At 39.8% G+C, this 22,815-nt stretch overlaps 1 protein-coding gene across 15 annotated transcripts in view; it reads left to right on the top strand.

Annotated features, from left to right (window-relative positions):
- MEIS2 (Meis homeobox 2) overlaps nt 1-22,815 on the top strand; it is a 182,098-nt gene that overhangs the window by 40,036 nt on the left and 119,247 nt on the right. For 8 of the 15 annotated variants that reach the window (XM_034768945.1, XM_034768944.1, XM_034768942.1 and 5 more), the window contains 2 exons: nt 2,836-2,937; nt 14,042-14,187. In XM_034768945.1, coding sequence (XP_034624836.1) covers nt 2,836-2,937; nt 14,042-14,187 — 248 coding nt within the window. The remainder of the gene's footprint in view (nt 1-2,835; nt 2,938-14,041; nt 14,188-22,815) is intronic. The other 7 variants (XM_034768948.1, XM_034768947.1, XM_034768946.1 and 4 more) reach the window with 1 other exon arrangement.

Genomic DNA, 22,815 nt, shown 5'->3' with positions numbered 1-22,815 from the left:
ATACAGAGAGGGCTCTCATATAAGTGATTTTATCTTGCAGAATTGAAAAATGATTATTGGTAAACATTAAGGGCTTGCTCCTGTTCCCACGGAAGTTCATGGGCTTGATTCTGCACTGCCTTGCAAGTTGTGTAAGGACTGACACCTCTCCAAAGTGGGGATAAAATGCTACCAATCTGAATTCTTCAGGAAGCATTTTACATCCACTTTGCACAGGTGCAAATGACAACACAAGGTACATGGCAGTGAAGAATGATGTCCAAAGAAAGTTTTACCATTGATTTCAGTGGGAGCAGGAGCAGGTTTTTATACAGTTTTTACGCAGCCTTTATTCAGGCCAAACTCCCATGTATGTCAATAGGATTTGATCCTGAATAAAGGCTGAGTAAAAATGGTGTAAAGACTTCAGGATTTGTCCTAAAAATTGGTGAAAAAATGTATCTGCTTTTTGTATATCGAAGATGCTAATTTGCAATTTTAGGGCATGTTCCTGATCTTATTCAAGTGAATGGAAAGTTACCATTTACTTGAGCAGGGGCAGGATTAGATTCTCCTTGTGTGTACGTTTCCATCACCAATGCTTATTTCAACTTTGTCTCTTTCTATTTTATCTCTTTATGCTTATCGAAGAGCAAAGAGAAAAGAAAATTGCTCTTTAACTCTTCCTTAAATGTGCAATTTGAGACAAAACATTAGAAAATACTCTTACAGTATACTCATTTGACAAATATGGAATGATCAAGATGGACCAAAGGCAAGATGGACCAAAGACAAAAGACAAAACATAAATGAATTGGCATGCCTGACATAAATAATAATAATAATAATAATAATAATTAATAATCAATAATAAGGGCTGCCACACAAGCCTCTCAAAGCATTTTTCAGTGGAACTTGCACTTCTAATTCACTTGGGCATTTTGGAAACCCCTCTACCCGTAGTCACTTAGTGAGTCAATGACAGAGAAGAAAATAGAACCCAGCTGTCTTCTACTAGACAATACTGCAACTCCATTGTGATTACTAAGTGCTATATAAACCACACAAGTGTTTAAAAAACTGAGATAGTAAAATCAAGTAGAAATGTCTTAATATGAAATTGCAGTTTTCTCTTTAATGTCTCAGTGTGAAGTTCCTGTTGCCTCTATTGACTATCAGATCTTAATGTGAAATTATGACAATAAGAACTATGATGAGTTTTTTAAGGGAGATATGAGGGCTGTATAAAGTAGCTTGCAAATGCAATACATAAATATATACTATGCTTTGTCAAGCTGAAAATTGCACTGTTAACCAACTGCTTTTATAAGTAGTCTTGCAATAAAGAAACAGACTTGACCACTTCTACAGTGATTCCTAGCTGGTGTCAGAACATGACAATTCTGTTGTACTGGGTCAGCAGTGAATACTTCACTCAAATGGTGCAAAGTCAGCTGGTACTTAATTTTTTATCTCCTCAAGAGTGCATTCACTGACTTTATCACTGAGAAGAATGACTCCCTTGCCTAGTGTGATCAAGATCTGCAAATTTGCTGCATCAGCCTATTTAGCCTAGACTGCTACTTGGTTGGTAGGGTTTAGATCTGCTCATATGGCATAGATGTCAGTTCTCTAATAGGCTAGGTGAACCTAGGAAAAGCTTGCCTTTGGGAGCAAACTCACTTTTAGCCCCTTGAAACTTAGGAAAGAGAAAACTCTACAAGTCACCTAGTTTTGTCCACTTGAGGCCCCATTGCGTAACCAACATTGTCCCCTAGGAAGGGGACTAGATGGGATTTCTTTTGAAGCCCATGCTTTAATCACATAGAGGGGCCATATGTGACATAAGTCAATCCATTGTCCCAGGCACTGAATACCACCTCTGCTGTGACTCAAAATCACATCTTAGGTTCAGGGATGTCACAGCAGAGCACCAAGTCCCAGAGTGGCTTTGTCATTCCTTGCTTTGAGCCATGAGTTTTTAAATAGACTTAAAATTAAAACAAACCTGTGCCCTACATCCTCTCTTTCTCCCCCTTATTTTGCCCAGCCTTTCATTTTCCAACCCCAATTCCCAGAAAGATTTTGTCAAAAATCCATGAATTCCTAGTGTTTCCACCAAGTCACATGTCATTCCTTGGTGCTGGTTTCAGCTGACTACTCAAAGGAGGTCCAGAGCTGAGTACCAGTGGAGCGGGTCAATGATCTTTTCTCTCCCTCTTGTCTCTGCCACACCTGGCCCAAATAACCCAATACATTTACTGAGCAGCAGGAAGGTGACCTGATTCTGAGTCTAACCAGCAAAGTGGTTATTAATGTGAGCCAACTGAAGCTTGTTGATCAATGTTCCTGTATCTGCCAACCTGCTTCTTTTAGCTCTATAGCTTATACGAATGAAGGAATACTTAGCTGTCTCTTCCCTCATGTCTGAGGCTAGTTCCAAAGTACTTAATAATGAACAGACACTACATGCTTCCGTTTTTTAATATTTGTTCTTTAAAGTCTTTAGTTTATTTAACTCATGTTTTAGGCTACTCTGGTAACCATTTAAAAAATATCTGATATATGTATGCATTTGAGATATGTATTTCATACTTTATCAGTCAGTCTTTTGGAAACTTTTTGGGCCTCCTAACCCAGAGTAATTGTGGGCCTGATCCAAAGCCCACCAAAGTCAATGGGCATCTTTCCACTGATTTCAGTGGGCTTTGGATTAGGCCCTATGTTTTTCAGAGTCGAATAGTATACTACTTAGACCACAAAAACGATGTTTAAAGTATAAAGGGTTTAACTTAAACCTACAAAAGCAGAGTGTCAGTGTTACAACTTAACCCTTCGCATTCTGGCATTTTCCAGACTGCCAACCAAATGAACACTTTAGGAGGAGGTGTATATATATGTCTGCAGCACCCAGAGGGTTAATCCACCCCATTGTGCATAAGTGTTGGAGCTCTTATGGTATGTAAGATCACACACAGTTTGGAGTTGTTTTGTATTCTTCTTAATATACATTCTCAGGAAGCATCTTCTTTGGTGCTGTTAGGGTTTCTGCTGTGAATGTGTATGAAGACTAGTTCTCTTATTTGTATTATGAATTAAATACACATTTGTGTACCATTTATCCATAGAGAGTGCATGGCAAAAGCTTTTATAACTTGTTCCTATTAATGCACAGTTGCCACTTTTTAAACTTTTAATATTCACCCATTCTCAGTTTTTGTTGTAAATCCCAAAAGAGGCTAATTCCCTTTATGGACTCATGGTCTGACAAATGTCCTTTGAATAATGAAGTTTTTGTAGTTTAAGGGGAGGGAGGGGCGGGGAGGAAAGCATCTTAAAGGGGTAAATTTCTATATTACATTTTCAGTCCTAACAGGCTTTTAAAAAATGGTTTAAAAATTGCTCTGAAGCTGAGCTCTTTTATGTGACATTTCAGCTAGTGCAAATTTTTATAGCTGAGTAATAAACCCCTACAAATAGGGGTTTCTAATGGGAACATTGATAGATCACTAACTACAGCAGTATTATTGGGCACCAATATAAGAGGGATGATTATTTAAAAACATGGCGTTTGTATCCAACTGCATGTTTATCAGTGTTGTCTATAGGAAACGTCATTAAAATGTTCCATTGTTTGAATTTTACAACAATTGTAGGAAAGATGGAGATGTTCAAAAGCATCATTTTCTTTTGTAAAGAACATATATATATATATATATATTGAGTATTAGAAATTATCTACTTATTAAAAAAGATGAATAGAGCATGTCTTTGTCTATGAACAACAGCTGCAAATTGTTAAAGGTTAAATATTAATGAGGTAACATTAAACATAATGAGGTAACTTTAGCTACAGGTAGGATTTTAATTGCACTTATTCTGCCCACATTCTTTGATATTACTGATGACAGAAATACTAAGACATCAGAAATAGAAGTTGATAGTTACTTAAAAACAAATAAAGCTTCTTAATTTATACCCACTTGACTATGTACATCTGAGTGAGGTAATTTTATTCATACTAAAACAAATAATAATAATAGCCCAGTTATAATTAAATATTAACAATATGAACTTGTGGGGGGAGGAGCAGGAGAAAGTAAAATTAACTTCTGAAGAAGAACTAAATACTTTTTGCAAACAAGTTAGGGCTATTTTTTTTTTTTTTTGCCTCTCGAATTCTTTATTGACCTGTTGATTCAGAGGTTGTAGCTAGTATTCTTAACTACACTATGAGAATGATACAATTATTACACTAAGGATATAAAAAAGGAGCAATTTAAAGATAAATCCATTTAGGCAGCAGCAGAAGGACATTTTGTGTGACAATATTTAGCATGATTAAAAATTTAATCAGAATAACAGCTATTTACATTCAGTTACTTCAAAGTAATTATTCTAAAGCAGGCAAAATACTTAGACGATAATTTAATAATGTTTTCCTCCGGTATAGGTGCCAAAACCTATGCATAAATTTCACAATTTGTGCTGAGAAAAAAATCCTTACAAACAGTATAAAAGCAAAGTCACTGAGCACTTTCTCTCCACACCAATGAGTTTCACTTTTGAGGGGAAGAGAATCATAAATCATAATAAACCACAAGTATTAATATGTCTCTGTTTAGGAATCGTGCAGTGCCTGTATTTCCATTTGGTTGAACAAGACCAGGGGCTGGTCCTGCACTTCTTACTGAAGTCAATGGCAGTTTTGCTTGAATAAGGAGTGTTTAGTGGCAGTTTTGCCAGAGTAAGGAGTGCAAGACTGGGCCCTAGCTGTGCAAAAGAGACCCACAATTTCAAATGTATTACCTTTGTTAACTTCTCAGGCTAGTTTTTTCCTCAGCTACAAGGATCTTAATTATAACATTTGCTGGTTCAAAGATTAACATTTAGCATTCCTGGAAAGGCTTTCTGGACACTAGTAACCTGATCAGTATGGTCTTCTTTTGGTCTCTTTCTCTCTCTCTCTGGTTCTTTGTACTGAAGGAGAGATGATAGTATCTGGCACATTCCTTGGATGACTTGAAGATAGCAGCCTTCTGTGTTTGGGGCTGAAAGATTGTGAACTCTGTGTTAGCAGAAATGCCACACAGGGGAGGTGAATAGAACATTAAAAAAGCTTTAGCTTTAGGTAGTGCAGTGCAAGCAGAGTTGAATTTGAGAGCTGGGACTTAAGTGGACATTTGTCCCTGCGTTCCTCCTTAATAAAATCTGAGTGTTAACTGTGGATAAGGGCATTTGAGAGATCACTAAAAATGAATCATTAGAGTGCCCAGAAGAGCTTTATTATGATGTACTGTGAAGAACTTTATAATATACTATGTACTTTTATGATGTGCTTATCAGATGCATGTACGTGTTACTGAGTATTATAAAAGTAAATTGTTTTGTCCTTTGCTGTAGAGCCAAAGCAATTCGTTGTATTAACATAACAAAACTTTTAAAAAATCTAATTTTCTATTACCCTGTGAGAAAGGACTGTTAAATAGAAACCACAAGTTTCATGACCACAAACATTTTTCTTGTGTATGTATATATTTAATTTGAAAATCCTTGGCACAGAAATACTGACTGACCAAACTGAGTTAAAATCAAAATTACCAGCATGATATCAGATTTCAAGATTGACTCCTAATAGGTGGGGCCTAGAAAGGTCTTGTAATTACAGTTTGGTTGTTGGGCAGTGTTCGTAGCAAGCAAAATCACAGGAATGAGTCTCTTCCTGTAATACCACAAGGATGTTGCTGCGGATCTGTTAATCAAAGTAAAAATACTATGGAAAATAAATTATTAAACTATACTAGTATACTAACTTGCCAGATCCAGGGAAAAAAATGCAGCCACATTTACATATGTGTCCATCTGTCTGTTTTTACACTTTATGTCTCCAGCCAGTGGGTGAAGTGGTTTTAATCCAAGCTGCAGTCTGATTTTCCTTCTAACATCATATTTTTATGTGTAAATTATTTGTAACTGGATATACATTTTCTTGACAGTTGCTAGTTCTAAATTGTTCTTTTAAATAATCTCATCTATCTGGCCATGGTAGTTTAAACTGGAGTAAGCAGCAGAGTTCTCCATGGATAATTTTGTTAGTTAGCAGATTGTTACCATCTCAATGTTGCTGAAATCCCTAATCTCAGGTCAGCGTGAAGCTGCAGTGGTTACAATCCTGTTGCCTGATGTGGTGTGAATGGAAGTGCTTTCTGTCAGAAACATGTGGTCTCTTCAGTGGAGAGCCTGCGTAAATCCTGTGTAAATAGAGGGAGGCTAACAAAGGATGAGCCCCTGCAGCTCAGAGCATTTGGAGCCATTTGGGGGCTGAATTTGCTAAATGCTGCTTATACAGCCTGAAAAGTTGAAGAGAAAGGAGCATAAAATCCCTTCTTTTTTCTCTTTCTGCTCATACCCTGGGGGGAGGGTGTTAAGGGCCAGAGAAGCCTGAGGTAAGCCTATGAAGACTGTTTTTTCAGTGCTCTTTTGAGTGTGAAAAAGGTGGCATGGGTCACTGTCCCCTCTTTAATGTCGGAAACCCACACAGTCAGTAAATGTTGCATGTAAACTAAAGCATTTCATCTCTTCTCCTGCACTCCATGGCAGTGGGCCATGAACTAGTCACTCGAAAATCACAGAAAAATTTCACTTTAACATGTCCAGACAGTTTAGCACAGCAGGATGGTAAAAGAGATCAGTAATTAGCAGGTTTCCTTACAGTTCCCCATGTCCATATCAGAACATTTTTCCCACCTGATGTGAAAAAATGTTAGATTATAAAGTACTAAACATGAATCTATTGATTTTTTTATCCCAGCACACATAAGCCTTCTCCCAAAACAAAAGGCTACACAAATATTTGATCAGCATTTTAGTTTAAACCATAGTCCTTGTGAAACTGCATTCGCTTCACAAGTAAACCTCAGCTTTAAAAGCTGATAATTATGAACACCAAAAAAACCCTAATACTAAATGAAAAAACACCAGTCTCTGCTTTTCTCTTAATTTCAAACTTATTTCCAAAAAAAATAAAAGAATAAAAAAAGAAGCCAGGAAAATAATAAAGGGGAAAATATGATAAAAATTAAAGTTCCAGGAGTTATTTCTGCAGGATCTCTTCAACCACCAACTTCAATAGCATATGTAGACAACAGAAAACCTCAAAAATACCTGAAACATCTTTCCCCTCCCTAAAGTAAACAAATTGAATATTTATAATAAATACCTCACTGAAAGGGATAGAATGTAAAGAATAAAGAAAGACACCCACCCAGGAACAGAAAATATCACATTCAACTTTTTTTATTCTCCCTCTGGGGATGGTCAGTATATCCTTTGGTATTTTGCCATCGACATATGTAATTCTTTTTTGAGTGAGGGTCTTATATGCATTCCAAACGTGGGTGCGCATGTGCACCATGCGTCAGATCTGGAAGGTTTTCTTAGCAGGTCATATTGACCCGCATGTGCGTCGTGTGTCCCCTTGTGCTCTCAGCCAAGGGTATAATAGGCCCTGTGGGTCAGTGCCTCTCCAGTTCCCTCTTACTGCCCCATGGCCTCAGACAGAACCCCTGTTCCTTCACACTCTTAACTTGCTAAGAAAGTGATCTACTTTCCATTTCCTGTATATAGCTGTTCTTTTTAGCCTTCTGTAGTTGTTCAACATATGTAATTCCTTCACCCATTGCCAAGTGTCGCAAGGGAGTATATTGTTAACTAAAGCCTGCAGACAGGGGCTTGTTCCTTACTGATGGAAACACACTAAAATGCCACGAAGGGAGGAAGGGTGGCTTTGTGATAAAGGCACCACACTGGGACTCAGGAAACCTAAGTTCTATGCCTGCTCTTTGAGTGACTTTCTGGGTGATCTTGTACCAGTCGCTGCAGGTTCACATTCTGAAGGGCCCTTAGTTGGGTGCACAGTTAGAAAAATACCTGGATGTTCCTCCCACCATCCTTGGGTGGACTGTGTCAAAAGGAATTGTAGTCCTTGTACTCTGGAAAGTCCAAGATCTTATTACTTGAAATGCACAAAGAGGTGGGGCTGTGTTCCCCCCCTTTCATATTGCTTACAGAGCAAGACTGATGCAGTAGGGGAATAAAAATGTTCTTCATAAAGATGTATAGTAATTCTGCATACTTGGAGTTCTCAGAGCCTTCTTACCATGGGCTGCACCTTAAAGGTACCATCTAGTCCAGGGGTCTCAAACTCAAATGACCAAAAGGGCCTCATGAGGACTAGTGCATTGGCCCAAGGGCCACATCACTGACATCCGCCCCTTGCTGCTCCTGGCCCCGCCCCCACTCCACCCCTTCCATGAGGCCCCGCCCCTGCCCCACCTCTTCCCTGCCCCCATTCCAACCCCTTCCCCGAAGTCCTCACCCCAACTCTGCCCCCTCCCTGCCCCCAGGGGGTGCAGGAGGGGTGCGGGGTGTGGCGGGGGCTCAGGGCAGGGAGTTGAGAAGCAGGAGGTGTGCAGGGTGCGGCAGGGGGCTCAGGGCAGGGAGTTGGGGTGTGGGGTAAAGGAGGAGTGAGGGCTGCAGCAGCGGGTCGGGATGCAGGGTGCGGCAGGGGGCTCAGGGCAGGGAGTTGGGGTGAGGGGTGCAGGAGGGGTGAGGGGTGCAGCAGGGGGTTGGGGTACAGGGTGTGGCAGGGGGCTCCGGACAGGAGGTTGGGGGATGCAGGAGGGGTGCGGGGTGCGGGCTCCAGCCTGGCGCCGCTTACCTAGAGCAGCTCCAGGGTGGCAGCGCCGTGCACCTTGGCCAGGGCAGGCTCCCTGCCTGCCTGCCCTGGCCCTGCTCCACTCCGCTCCAGGAAGCAGCCAGAGTCCTGGGGGGAAACGGCGCCATGTGCTGCTCTTGCTGCTCCTCCAGGTACCTCCCCCAAAGCTCCCATTGGCCGTGGTTCCCCGTTCCCAGCCAATGGGAGCTGTGGGGGGCGGTGCCTGGAAGCAAGAGCATGGAGCCCTCTACTCCCCCCGCGCCCTGCCCAGGGCTGCAGGGCCATAGTTCCAGCCGCTTCAGGGAGCAGCGCGGGGCTCGCAGCCCCACAGGGTAGGCAGAGGAGTGGGGGGGCACGCTGGTGGGGGGGGGCATGAGGAGCTTGGCAGGCCGCATGAAAGAACCCCACAGGCCACGTGTTTGAGAGCCCTGATTTCTAGTCCATCATCTCACTGTGCCTCAGTTTTCTTATCAGTTAAATGGGGTTAATAATTATTTTTACTCTGCAGGGTGTTATGAGACAAAACTAATTAACATATATAGGGATTATTAATTTTAAAAAAGCTCTATAAAGGAGTTGTGATCAACTGAGGCACTCAAGCCAAGAGCCCAGTGGTTTAAACAAGAGTGGGATGGAAATGAGGTGCTCTGACAGAAGGGTCCTTGATTCTGGATCTGGGTTTCCTCCTACCTTAGTCACCTACAGCACAGGTTGTGTGACTTCGGAGCATACCATAAGACTCTTCTGTTTTCCCAGGCTTTTTCCATATGACCAGAGATTGGGTAGTTGGAAAAGAGGCAGTTTGTTTCTGTTGGGGGTTGCTCTTATTGATCTATTGAGATATTTGGTTTATAATAGTTGTACAGTACCCAGAGCTCCAGTTATAAATTTAAACAAATAAAGGCAGGTGCAAATGTGTGTGCATATGAATTCCCACACATGACTTTCATGAAGAACTCCCCTTCCATTAAACTACTGGGCCTGAACAATCCCTCAGAGGTTTTTTGTAAAAAACTGCATGTGCACTGCACTATATTATATTATATACACCATTTGTTTTTTTCTTTCCAAAATTCATACCTGTTAAAGTAGTTGCATTATGTTTAGTACAATGGTGATATGTTTTTTCTCCTAGTTGAGGTGTATCCTTTCTCTCTTTTGTTCAACAATAACGTGGCTAACAGCTACCTGACCTGATGATGGTAAAACTCAGATGCTGAGTTCTGCAACATATTTTGCCAGAAACAGTTTTCTGGCTGCCTTGCTAGTTATGACAGTGGCAGTAGAACTGCTTCTGGAGTTTGGACCTGTGTTGGTACCAGACTTCTGTGATTATCCTGTTGGGTTACCATTTTCCTTAGAGTAAGAATTTGATATTTTCTATGTGCATCAATGAAATTCGAAAATCCTATTCAGATGCCATAGGAACAGCTCTCTAAGCAGTATTAACTCCAGCTCTGCCATATTCCTTCCCTGTGAAGGGGAGAACAGCACAGGAGTAATTGGGATGGCAGAATATTAACAACATAGAGTCTTGTAAGCTGTACTGCCAAGGAGAGCAGTGTGGTCAGGCAGCCTCTCTGCAGAATTGGAACTGTTAGTCCCCAGTGAGTCCCTCAGGCCTGTGAGCTTTGTCCCTAACCTCCAGGATCCCTGCCATTTCCACAAACTCTTCCATTTGAGGGGAGGAACAATGCATGCTAACTCAATGAGGTAACCCTGGATTTATACTGGTGAAACTGAGACCAGATTTTGACCCACTGTCTGTCTCCTTATCCCATAACAGCAAAAAAACACGGGGGCTGATATTCCACTGCCTTGCACACCATGTGCTCTGTTCCCCTCCCAGGGGTGTTACTGAGTGTGTGCTATACAGTGCTTAGAATCTAGAATGGGATTGTAAGCAAGTAAGGCACTGTGCCTCTTTCTCCACTCACTTGGACCCTGTGTAGTCAGTTACCCCTGTACAAAGACAATGCAAAACACTATGTTGCACTCTCTCTACAAAGGGTAAACAAGTACACATTGTGCAAGGCAGTGGACTATTGGCCCCACCAATTTTTGCTGCCGTGGGATAAAGAGACAGACAGTGTGTCAAAATCTGGTCTCAGTTTTACCAGTGTAAATCCAGGGTTACTCCACTGAGGTCATACGTATTGTAGCAATACGTTCCCAACATTTGAGGCTTGATTCTACCATTCTTATGTATGTTGCCTAGTACCTTGATATGTGAGAGGTCATATCAGTGGGACCAATCATGCAGTTAGGATTGTGGAACTGGACCCTAAAATAATTAAAATATGGTTCCTTTTTATATAACAGTACTTCAAATGCAACTAATCTGGTCTGAGATAGGATTTAAAGGACCTAAAATCTGTTTCTGATCTCACCAGTGATGATGTAACTCCTTTGAGTTCACCAGAGTTACTCCTGATTTACACTAGTGTAACTGAAACCAGAATCCATATCTAAGAAGTTCTAAATGCACTAGTCATTTCAGTGTCGTGTTTGCTAATGGGAGTAGCCCCACTGAACACAGGGCAGTAAGGATTTGCAGGACTAAGCTCTTAGTTTGCACATAGTGCCCAGTTGTGGTTGATTTGTCTGTGGGATTTTTTTTCCCTCCGTAACTCAGGTATCTAGGAACACAAATCTTACAGTGAGTTTTCAGCTGCTGATGTAATTTGGAGGCACTATACTTAAATTTCCTTTCATGGGGTGAGGGGAGAGATTACGGAAACACTGTCTCTCATCTCTTAGACCATTGATTAGGTGGAAAAGGCACTGCAAGCTTTAGCTGAACTTTCATCTCCTGCACTATTATTTGCCTTTTAAAGCAAGGATATTCACATCCTCTCCAAAAGGTCTAAATGATGCTTTAAGACTATTGGTGATTTCAGCTGTTTAAACACAAACACACACACACACACACGTGTACGTCTACAGAGGCATAGGGATCATTTATATATGTGTATATGTCTCTGTACCAAGAAAGGGACAGAGAGACTGAAGGAAAGAAGATTTTATATCTACATGCAGTATGTGCATACACACCTAGATTTTACATAAGGAGACAAAGATATCTTTATCTAGACGATAGACAGACAAACAGACTGATTGACTTCAAACTTGCACTTTCACTGTGGCTGTTCCTCCCCCCCCCCCCCCCCCCCCGCATCTCCGGGTACTGCTTTTCAAAACTGCCTGAGGCTACAGTACAGCACCTCAGATCCCCAAGGCCCATTGCCTGGCTCCTAATAGCCACTCTCCATCTGTGTCACATGAACAGCTGATGAGATAGCTCCAGTGTCTGTATTTTGGAGAGCACATCCACCCAGGTTAAAATGCTGGGGTTGCCAAGGAGCAGTCAGAAGGCATTAGTGTTTGTGAGAATTTGCCTTGCAGCAGTTCCTTGGCATAGTGGAAAGGGTGTGTGTGTGTGTGTGTGTGTGTACGTACACACACACGAGGGGTATGGGTAGGGGTGGGAAACATGGGGACAGCCTGGTAGGAAGGAGTTCATTCTGAATAACCAACATTTCTCAAAAGTAATTGGTTTATGACACTGTATAGGTCCAGGCATCATTTCTTTTGATTATTTTTGCACCCATTTGACTCACCTTTATTTATCATGAACAGAAGCCAACAAAAAAGAGAGCAGCGACTTCGGGGTCTTGCTCTGGCGTTTGGGCAGATGGAAGGGAGCTGCTCTGCCTTGGGGCAGGGTGGTTGTAATGAAGTGGCCTGTCAGTCTGTAAATAGTGAGGGTCATCTCTTCCATGTGATGGAGGGTATCACATTGCAGTGAAAATGGAAATGTCAATAAAATTAATCTGCCAGCTCTTTGCTGTGGCTTTTCCATTTCTCGGTCCAGGAGGGTTCTGGGGTTTTTTTTGCAAGGGGAGGTGGTAGAAGAAGGGTGAGTGGACACAAGGGAAATAGATGAAGCTGAAATAAAAGTTTGGAAGTAAATGGTCTATATGTAGCAGTAATGTATTTGTTTTAGTAGCACTAAAGAGCTAGAAGAGGCTATAGGAATTAGCTCGTGGATCTATAGCATTCCTCAGGAAGCTATGGAGCGTCTAGCTCAGGCTACATTGAGCACAGAGTTTATTGTTTTAGGCTTTCTTGGACAAGGTTTTTACTTAGCATGGGATTTATGGCATTTACTGCTAATGAATGTCTATTCTTAAATTACAAAAACCACCGTCTCAGCGCAATTCCCAGATGTCCTTCCAGGACCTCGGCTTCTTAAACACCAGCAGGGAGCATAAACTCTCCACTTCTCTGTTTTCCTCTTTCGTGTGGCTCCAGGCTAATGATGTGTAAGGAAAACATAGCAATCTATAAAGTCTCAGTGCTGTCCCAGTATTCTTCATTTATTTTGCATTTGATTATGCCACAAGTCGGATCTTGTTTCTTTCCTTTTTTAAAAGTTATTAGTTCAAATATTAATGTAGGAATATGGCATATATTGCTGCTCTTGATTGATGCCTTCCCAAAAACAGGAAGACGTGCTCGTATGAATTTTAAGAAAGTAGGGGTCCTGCAATGCCTTGCCAGAAGAGTTTTTCAGATACATAATTTAGATGCCCTCCAGGCAAGCTTTCAAGGCATTTTTGCTGGAGGGCAAGAAAAAATAACTATGACTGTTAAAAGTAAATGATTTTTGCTAATGCACAATTAATGCCAGGGAAAAGCACAGAAGAGAAAGATGTTGATGGAAAGTTCTGATTAAGTGAGCACCCTACCTTGATGTGCATTTTTTTTTAATGATAATGATCACTGATGCAGAGATGTAGAAGTTTTCATGTCATGCAAATGCTATGTGCAGGATCATATACGGTGTGTGTGTGTAGGGAGATGATAGTTATGGGAGGGGGCTGATCTGACAGTGTGTTATGGCACTGAACAGTGACACAGTTACTGTCACCTATGCAGAAGGCCTAGAATATATAGACTACAGAACATCTAAGTTGAATACATGCAGTATGTATTCAGTAGGGTTGTAGGCATGCGTTTACAGTGAATGGGTTTTCTTGTGGCAGGTTTTCCCACATTGAATCCTGTAATTGACAAAGAGCTATTGCACTATGTCAAGCACACAATTATAATTGAATTAATGATATGTGCATGTGTGAGACACAAAATTAGTATTTGGAGAGACATGGTTTCTAATTTTTACATATTTGTATCAGCAATCATATTTAATGAGAAAATGCATGTGCCTGATGTTCTATCAAATCAAAATAAGGCTGCATTAGTTTCCCAATAATTAACGATACCTTTTAGTTTATATCTTTTGTTTATTATGTCTCCTTCCACTTATTTTGTTCTTTCTTTTAGGGGATGGGTTAGACAACAGCGTAGCCTCACCTGGTACAGGGGACGATGATGATCCAGACAAGGACAAAAAGCGTCAGAAGAAAAGAGGCATTTTCCCCAAAGTAGCAACAAATATCATGAGAGCGTGGCTTTTCCAGCATCTCACAGTAAGTGGAGACCAAAATAATAAAAACATAAAAAATAGATTTTTGTTCACATGCCTGATGAGGTTTATTCATTATTATTAGAAATCAATTGTCCCCATAATTTTTTGGAAGACAGTAGGGATCAATGATCACTTTTATTTTTTCTAGAAGCGTATTTATTTATTTATTTATTTATTTATTTCAGTCTTGGAATCATGACAAGTTGAATATACATCATAAGATATTAGCATGAAACAACACTAGGGTAGAAGGCAGCCATTTTTGGTTTGCATTCCAGTAATGAGAACTGTTCAAAATATTCTTAAGATGAAAACGAGTTTCTACATTTAGAATATAGTATATATACGAGGACACTAATAAGGGAGTTGAGTATCTCTATCCTCTGGATTGGGTTATTGTTGGCCTCTGTTTACAACAAACCTCATATGTATTAGAAGGAAAGTACCGTAATACTCCCCAATGCAGGTATTTCAACAAACATTGCAGGATGCTAGAGAAGTCATGAAGCAGCTTGCAAACTTGTCATGTGTTAGTTTACATGAGAAGTATAGATGGTTTATAGGTTCTCTAATTCCTCAGTTCTGTAAAACAGAGATTAAAACATCTTTTTTAGCTGTTCTTCAAGTCCAATATCTTAAAAGCTAGCCCTATTCTCTTCTGGGGGAAAGAGATTAATTATGTGAAAAAGCAATACTTTTGGTAACAATCTATCTTTATCCTCCTGTTTGCAACTGGTTTATGTGTTGGTGTTCTGTTGACTATTACAGCTTCACTTAAACATCAAAATACATTTTACAGAATTTAACTCTCCTATAGTTTACTATTCAGATGAAAATGCTAGAAAATGGTAAAATTATCATTGATGATGATTAATTTTTTTTCACCCCTTCCTATAAAATTGTTTCCAGCTATTCTGTTTGGCCTAATGGTTAAAAAGATAATAGCACGGTTAACTACCTCACATAAGGGGTTCTTTGTGACTACCAAAGTTATACATTTCCATAGTGGTTGACATTAGTTACAGTGTCTTGATTCCAGGACAAGGTACCCCTTTTATTTATGTTAGTGACTATTGAACTGCTCTGCTGGTAGAACAGCTAATGGGGATCGGGGGTGTGTGTGTGGAATAGATCCACATTTCTAAACCATCATTTTGATGTAAGGACATTAGTAGCAAACTAAGGTGCATTGATCTGGCCTGTGGGGTCAGGATTAGCTAGAATAGCCAGTGTCTCTGCTGGAGTAGTGGTTATTCTTGCCTTCCAGCTATGGCCATTTCAAAGGTCAGGTGCCCTGTACCCACTTGGCTCAGAGGAATTAGACAGAACATGAGTCTCTGGGCTGATTACTTAACCAAAGACAAAATAATGAGTCCTAAGCAAATACTGACTAATTGAAAGGGCTGTAAATCCATTACATATTGGTCAGGGATAATCAGGAGTATTTAATCACTTTTATCTATTCAGGAGCACTGAAGCTGCAACAGCAAAGCCCTGAACCTTGCCATGTGCTTATTATTCTCATCATTATCAAAATTACTTCACAGCTGTTCTTTGCTACATCACCTCAGCTGGAGATTTACTAACCTGTAAAATGTTTTTAATTTGGAATTCGAGTGAGTGTGAAGGGAGGGGGTTTCATTTTTAGCTGGAGAGTATGGCTACAGGAACAGCAAGGGGAAACAGCTAAAACCACGGGCCACAAATAATCCATTTTCTTTCACACAAGCTTGCATGTTCATTTCCTTAACTCTTACCAAAGTTTGCAATTTCTTATTTTTTTTACCCCTGCTTCCTTTCTTTCTTGTGTGTGCATTGAAAGCATTCAACACATGCTTACTAAACAATCAGCTATCTCTCGCTTATCTTGAGAAAAAGCCTCACGGTTTTGCCTTTTGGAAATCCACCCCCTCCATTCTCCGCCAACTCCTTCGCCCCAGATGAATTGAGGAAGTTCAGCAGCTTTGATGAGGATGTTCCTAGAAAAAAAAAAAAAAAAACCCACCCAAAAACAAAAAACCTTTTACCTTCCACGCTTTAATGAGTTTGCATGTGCTGAAAGATTTACTGTGCTGTAATTCTCAGACCTGAGAACTGATAATGGAGACCCCTGACTAGTGCAATGTAAATTCAGAAAGATTTTTGCCATAAATGCATGCAGCGAAGGAAGAGAAGTCTTTCTTCTAAATATCCTTCACTTTTTCTCAGATTAGCTTGTCCATTCAAAGTGCAATGCCAGCTCTATCGCAAAGGGAATCTATGATGTATAAATTATTGTTTCAAGTAAATTTCTTTACAAAAGGAGTCCATGATTCAATATACATTCCTTCATTACTACTCTAACCTTATTTCAAATTGGTTTGTCCCTCTTTTGTGCTGTATGACCTGTTCTTGTATTACAATAATCCCCTGATGTACCCTTTTTTCTTTCTTTTTTTTTTTAAAGAAACTAATTGAATTATCTCATTATTTTAATTTGTTAAGCAAATGTATTTTACATCTCAGGATGTGTTCTTAAAGAAGGGGCTGCTTAGGCTTTGCCCCTTGAATGGGCCATTGGTGCATTTTGACATTCATGCATTCATTAAGGAAAGGAACATAAAAGAACTCTGGTTGTATTTTTTTTTTCAAACACCCAACCAGCATGGAGCAACTTTTTCCATAAACCACAGGGGTCTCTCTACATATGTTCTCAACTGCAAGCCATTGTCACCTAGTCTGAATACCTCAAAAGGACAAATAAAAAACTAAAGGCCAACTGTAACAATTGTTAGCTGTTAGTCTCAATATGACAAAAATCATTAACCTCTGGTTTTCCTGGAAGAAGAAGCAACTCCAGTCTATCTCTTACAGCATTGACTAAGCTCACAGATTCCTTTAGACTGTCAAATTTAGTGGGAGAGTAATTCAGTTCTAACTAACTGTATTCATTTATTACCTTTCTTTAAAGAAAATGCTACCTTTTTTCTTTATGAAATATTCAGTTATTTTACAATCCCCTAAGATAACCTAATTTAAAAATTGAGTAGCTTCTTTATATAAGCTTGAGTGACTTTTTGAAAAGAGACAGGTGTAGAATTAATGTATCCCACAGACTCTGGCTTTCAAAATTGTCTTCATCCTTTGTCACCTTTTCCACTTTGCAGTAATTTTAATTATATTAGGAATAAGAAACACGCACATGTTTTTGTTGATAGAAATAAAATGCAAGGAATAGAAATTTCTGTCATTTCCCTGTTCAGTTATTAGGATCTGTCTTACATTTGGAATTACAACGGGCCAGGAAGATGAAAAGATCTGAGGATAAATTGGTTGGAAATGTCTATGCTTTTTCTGGATAATGTCCAGTGTTTGAGAAAGTAAAGGAAATCCTAGTGTGGTAGTATAAGCTTTTCAATAGTACATAAAGATTATGATATCAGAAAGGTAAACCTGACATTAAGGCTGTTTTTATTTGACTTCAAAGATAGTTAAAGAAAAGAAACAGCAAGAATCTGACCCAAGCCGAGAGTTTATTCATAGCCTCGGAAAACTCCTTTTCCTCCATGCCAAGGAGCCCTTAGTACACTCAATTAGCCTCTCAGACATCTCGCTTTCCTCCCTCAAGTGCTCCCCTATTTGCCCTGCAAAGAACATATTTGATCATGGAATGAAAACAGGAAGTGCTCAGACACAAAGACACCCCTTGCTCACATCAATTTTGAGCTAAAGGTTTTCTTATTAGCAACTATAGAAAAAAACAACAGTGCTGTAGTTTAAAAGGGTAGAGGACTTTGAAAAATACATGTACATAATCAGAACTGAATGTAGTCATAAAGGAAGTAATTATATTGTTCCATGGTCTTGTACCTTTTGTAATTCATCCTTTGCTGCAGCAAAGAGAACGAAGAATTACACTTTTAGTCCATTCACTATGCTCATTTTTTTCCTCTGGTGTAGTGCTGGTAAAACAGACGATGCAGTTATGTTTGTGACACTTATCTGGAGTGATCCCTTTTGTTCAAGTTCTAGTTTGCTATTGTTCCTTTTGTTCAAACCTATAAGAACGTGTATTTTAATTAAAAGTATATATTTGTCTTTGGTACAAAAATACCACCTTTAGTTTGCACACTTAAAAAATCCTTTTGTGAATCATTGGGTCACATTCTCAGCTGATATGAGTTGGCATAGCTCAACTGAAGTTAATGGAACTATGCAGCTTTAAATAGGCTCTGGCCTATGATATCTTTTAAAAACAGTATTAAAGAAATCAGACTAAAATGATGTCTAGAATAAAAGAATTGATATTATGGGAAAAACACATTCATTCCCTCCAAATAGTTAACTTGTCGAGTTTGTGGGCCAAATTCAGGTCACATCTACTGCAGAGTAAATCCATTCACTTCAGCTGCTTTACCCTGGATTTACGTTGATGTACCTGAGATTACACCCTGGCCCATATCTTGTTTAAATGAGTACATCACCTAGCCACTTGTACAAGTGTCTCCATGGAGACTCTGTATGTATTAGACATTTTCACTACACTTGGTCTTAGAGCAGAAGACCTCTGAGCAAAGCCAGCTTTAGCACTTTTGAGTAAGCCTGAAAAGCAAATATTCACCCTCCCCCATTCATAACTGGCTCCCATCCACCATGATCATACCACTTTGCAGAGAATCAGTGAGTGAGGATTTTGAGGAGGAATAGCACCCCACCTAAACAGACTCCATTTATAGAAAAAGGTGGAGAAGCAACTTCTATATGCCATCAGGCCCCTGCTATAGAAGTGCCTTCCAGCTGTTTGTGCTGGACTCTGTACATAGTTGCTAACTTAATACAAAAAATTGAGAGACATTTGTTCAGATAAATTAGGGATCTTGGGGCTGTGAGGCCCAAGACCAAGACAATGGAGAGATTTTTGGGCATTCTGCTGAATTTGAGTACTTGTACAGGACCAAATTGTGACCTGTCCTTTACATCCAGGCAGGAGAGTAAGGGGGTGTACGATGTTCCTTTAGTCTGCTGTGCAAACTACCTGTATCTGTGATCATGGAGCAGGAAGGATAGCAGTCTCAATGGGGCTGCTACTCCTGTGCAGATGGGCAGGGAGTGGGAGGAACTTCAGAGTCACAATCTGACTCCAGTTCTGCTCCTAGGGCAGCACAACTATGCACTGTACATTACACAAGGCTTGTGGCAAAGCCACAGTTTAATCTATATTGCTTTACAAACATTAATTAAGTAGTTATTATCATACTCCATGAAATAGTATTGTCCCATTTTACAGACTGGTAAACTTTGGTTGGGAAAGTTAAGTGACTTGTCCAAAGCCCATGAAAAAATCTGTGTCAGAACTGGATTAGAATGTAGAACTCTTGCTCTTAGTCCTGTGCTTAGCCCACTAGACCATGCTGCCTCACACATTGTTGGGCTGTGCTTATTTGTGTCAGCAAAGGAGCTGGTTCAGCTGTAGGCAGCTGGATAGGAGGGAGCTTTCAGCTGTTCTTATTTATCTTTGTTTTTATTATTATTTAACTTTAACTTTATTATTTATTGTTATTATTTGTATTACAGGAATGCCTAGGGGCATTGGGGCCCCACTTGTACATATACATAGTGAGAGTCAGTGTTTGCCCTAGTATCATCAGTAGCAGCCTGAACAGACTAAAGCTGGGAACCACACAAAACGATGGTGTCTGTGGCCCTGGGTCTCATGGCCCCAAGACATCAGTGCTGGGTAGATGTAGGGGGGAGATAGTAAATAGCTTGTGATCCTTAGGAAAAACTAGGGCATAATCTTCAACCTTAGTGATTGATGGATGTTAGTTTACATTTCCAAGGCTATCTTCTCCAAAGAAAAGAACTAGAAATATTTGTTTGTTTTCAAAATGGAAACTAAGATTGGCCCTGACATTTCTACATCCACTCTATCCCTTCCAGAAAAGGGGACAGGGGGTCATGAGGTTTGAGGCCCTCAAAAGCCAGCTCTGCCTCTGAGTGGTTAATCTAATCATTGTTACATAGACATCTGTTCACTCAAAAATTGATGCTTTTGTGATACAATGATCCATCTATTTAGTACTACAGCCCTAGTAATTAAATTAAGAAAAAATATTTTTGTTAGATTATGTATTATAAAGCAGCCCAACCCTCTTGCACCAGCAAAAAGAGCGAGAGAGAGAGAGAGAGAGAGTTAAGCACCGCATTGTTTTCTGCTAGCTGGAGGAAAACATCTGTGAATTGTTTGAACTGAACCTTACCAGGGACTCTCTGAATCTGTGTCATCTCTGTTTAATTTCAGGAAATGATGTCATAGAGCATTAAATAACAATGCTATGTGATATATTTTTACTTGTGCATGCTGTCCTAAGCATTTCTGTTACACGGCAGTGTTTTCAATTAACTGTAAGCTTGCACTTTAAAAAATGTATTCCATAATGCTTTTTTGGATGGGTGTGGGGATGGTTGGTGTTTTAGGGGGTCACCAAGGTTCAGGGCTGTCTAAGGGCTGTATGGCCATTTGTCATGTGCTTATTTGTACTTGGGGCTGGATGTCAGCACTCTCATCACCCATGGCAACCTCCAGGACTGTTGGTTTGTTACAAAGCATGTCTGTGGAAGAAAAACTAAATGTTCTAAACCTATCAGTCAAAAGAGCTATTAGATAGTTATGGTAGAGGCCTGCATACTGTAGCTTCTGCCTTTATCAAACTTTCTGCACTCCCCCTTCTTCTGTAAAGAAAAGAGGACATAAGTCAATTCTGTCTGCCATCTGTCGTCTTTTTAGCTGTTCCTCAAATTAAAGAGACAGTTCAAAATTTAAATAATCTGATAGAATCATAGAAGCCTTGTGTGTAAGTTATTACCTTTGCATTTGATTTTTTATTTCTTGTGTTATTCAGGGAGCAATTCTTTATTGCCCTTCTCTGAAGGTAAAATATGTCCTATGTTTCTGCTTTAAAAATAGTATTCTCAGAAATGTGTTTGCAGTGTCAGAGTTATCTAATAAAATTCTAAGTATATATAGGGTGAAATGAAAACACACACACACACACACACACACACACACATAAATATATAAAATCAGGCTTTATTCAGAGAATTCTGCAGAGGTCAAGGAGATGGAATGCACTGCCCCTCAACCCATGATCAGGTTGTGGGGCTGCAGAGGACCCCTTCTACAGCCTCTACGAGGGTGATTTGGGCTATTGAGTCTACATAATAGAACTTTTCCAGGCCTGCCACATTAGCTCCCTACACACCAGTCTATTTGGTGTTAACTTGCTGCCCCCCACCTCTCTAGTGTGTAAGGGGTGCAGTAGCCTTACTGCTGCCATTCTGTCTGCATCTATCCTCTTCCCCATTTATGGACAGTATGAGACTTAAGTAGTGCAGACAGCCTTGTCCTGGCCCTCTTCTGCTGGGTGAATTTCCCCCATGCGGCATTTGAGGTAGCCTTCTGCCAAACCATCAGCCAATAGATTTTAAAACCCACTCGATGGCTAGATTTGGGAAGCAAATTTTATTTCCCAATTTAATATTTTACATGTTATTTTCAAACAAGGCATTACTAACTGAGAACAGATAGCAACTAAAACCATGTACTGGGTACTGCTGAGCAGTACCAACAGAGCAAGCTAGAGGTAGTGGGCTAGCAAAAGATATGAACAGCAAGTGGTGTTTTCTGGTTGTTATCGTCAGATTACAAAAGTCTTGTAAAACCAGAAATCCAGGAATTAATTGAAAAGGAGAGAGGAAAGAATGTGAAGGTCCCAGGGTTCCTGCAGTGAATTCCCTAAAATAACTGTAAAAATGAGAAATAACCACAAGAATTCACTGAGGTAGAGTTGAGGCTTTGAGGATTGTAAGGTAAAAGGGATTGAATTAAGGCATATGCAAATGTGCATAGCCAGCTGTTTAAAAACTCCAGGAATGTTGCACTATTAAATGCTGTGCAACGCAATCTCTGAATATTCAGATCACAATGGAACAGAGGTCAAAGATTGTCTGAATATCTTCAAGTTGCATTACTTACAATACTTTGCAATAGGATGTTCACAGATCCTTCTTTTTCCTTTCTCTCACTGTGTATTTTTTTTCTTTTTATGGAAAAATTGTTGCAGTTGTTTGTGTAAAATGATACTGCCCCTCAGTTTAGCCTTAGGACATGTTTATTTAAAACCATCTTTTCAAGATCTCTGAACAGAGTAATTGTTTTTAAGGAATAATTTTCTATAAAATTAGAGCTATATTGTAAAGAGTGTGCATTTCTGCAGTCTGCTTGCACCATTCCGACATGACTATGAAATGGAGATGTCTAGTTCCATTTCTGTCTAATGAAATGAGTAGTTTATGGCAGACAACATTACTTTTGGTTTCATGGAGTTTGCCTTAAGTTACACTCAGAATACCAATGTATTACATATTTCAAAGTTGATTGTCAGCAGCTGTTTACAGTATCCAAAGCAATCACTGGCACCTTTAAAGATTTATTATTGTCTTAAAACATAATAGCAATACAGTTTTCATGCTTTTACATGTGCTATTTTTATTTTTAACTGCTAGTCCCAAATCTGCCAGAATTAATTTCAATTGTTTTGTCTAATAGTGGATGATAGGTTGTCAAGTCACTGTATAATGGCATAAAGAT

The sequence above is a fragment of the Trachemys scripta genome, chromosome 4, assembly GCF_013100865.1.
Source record: "Trachemys scripta elegans isolate TJP31775 chromosome 4, CAS_Tse_1.0, whole genome shotgun sequence".
Taxonomy (NCBI): domain Eukaryota; kingdom Metazoa; phylum Chordata; order Testudines; family Emydidae; genus Trachemys; species Trachemys scripta.
The sequence above is the reverse complement of the archived record's forward strand: the minus strand, read 5'-3'. Positions and strand labels throughout refer to the sequence as shown.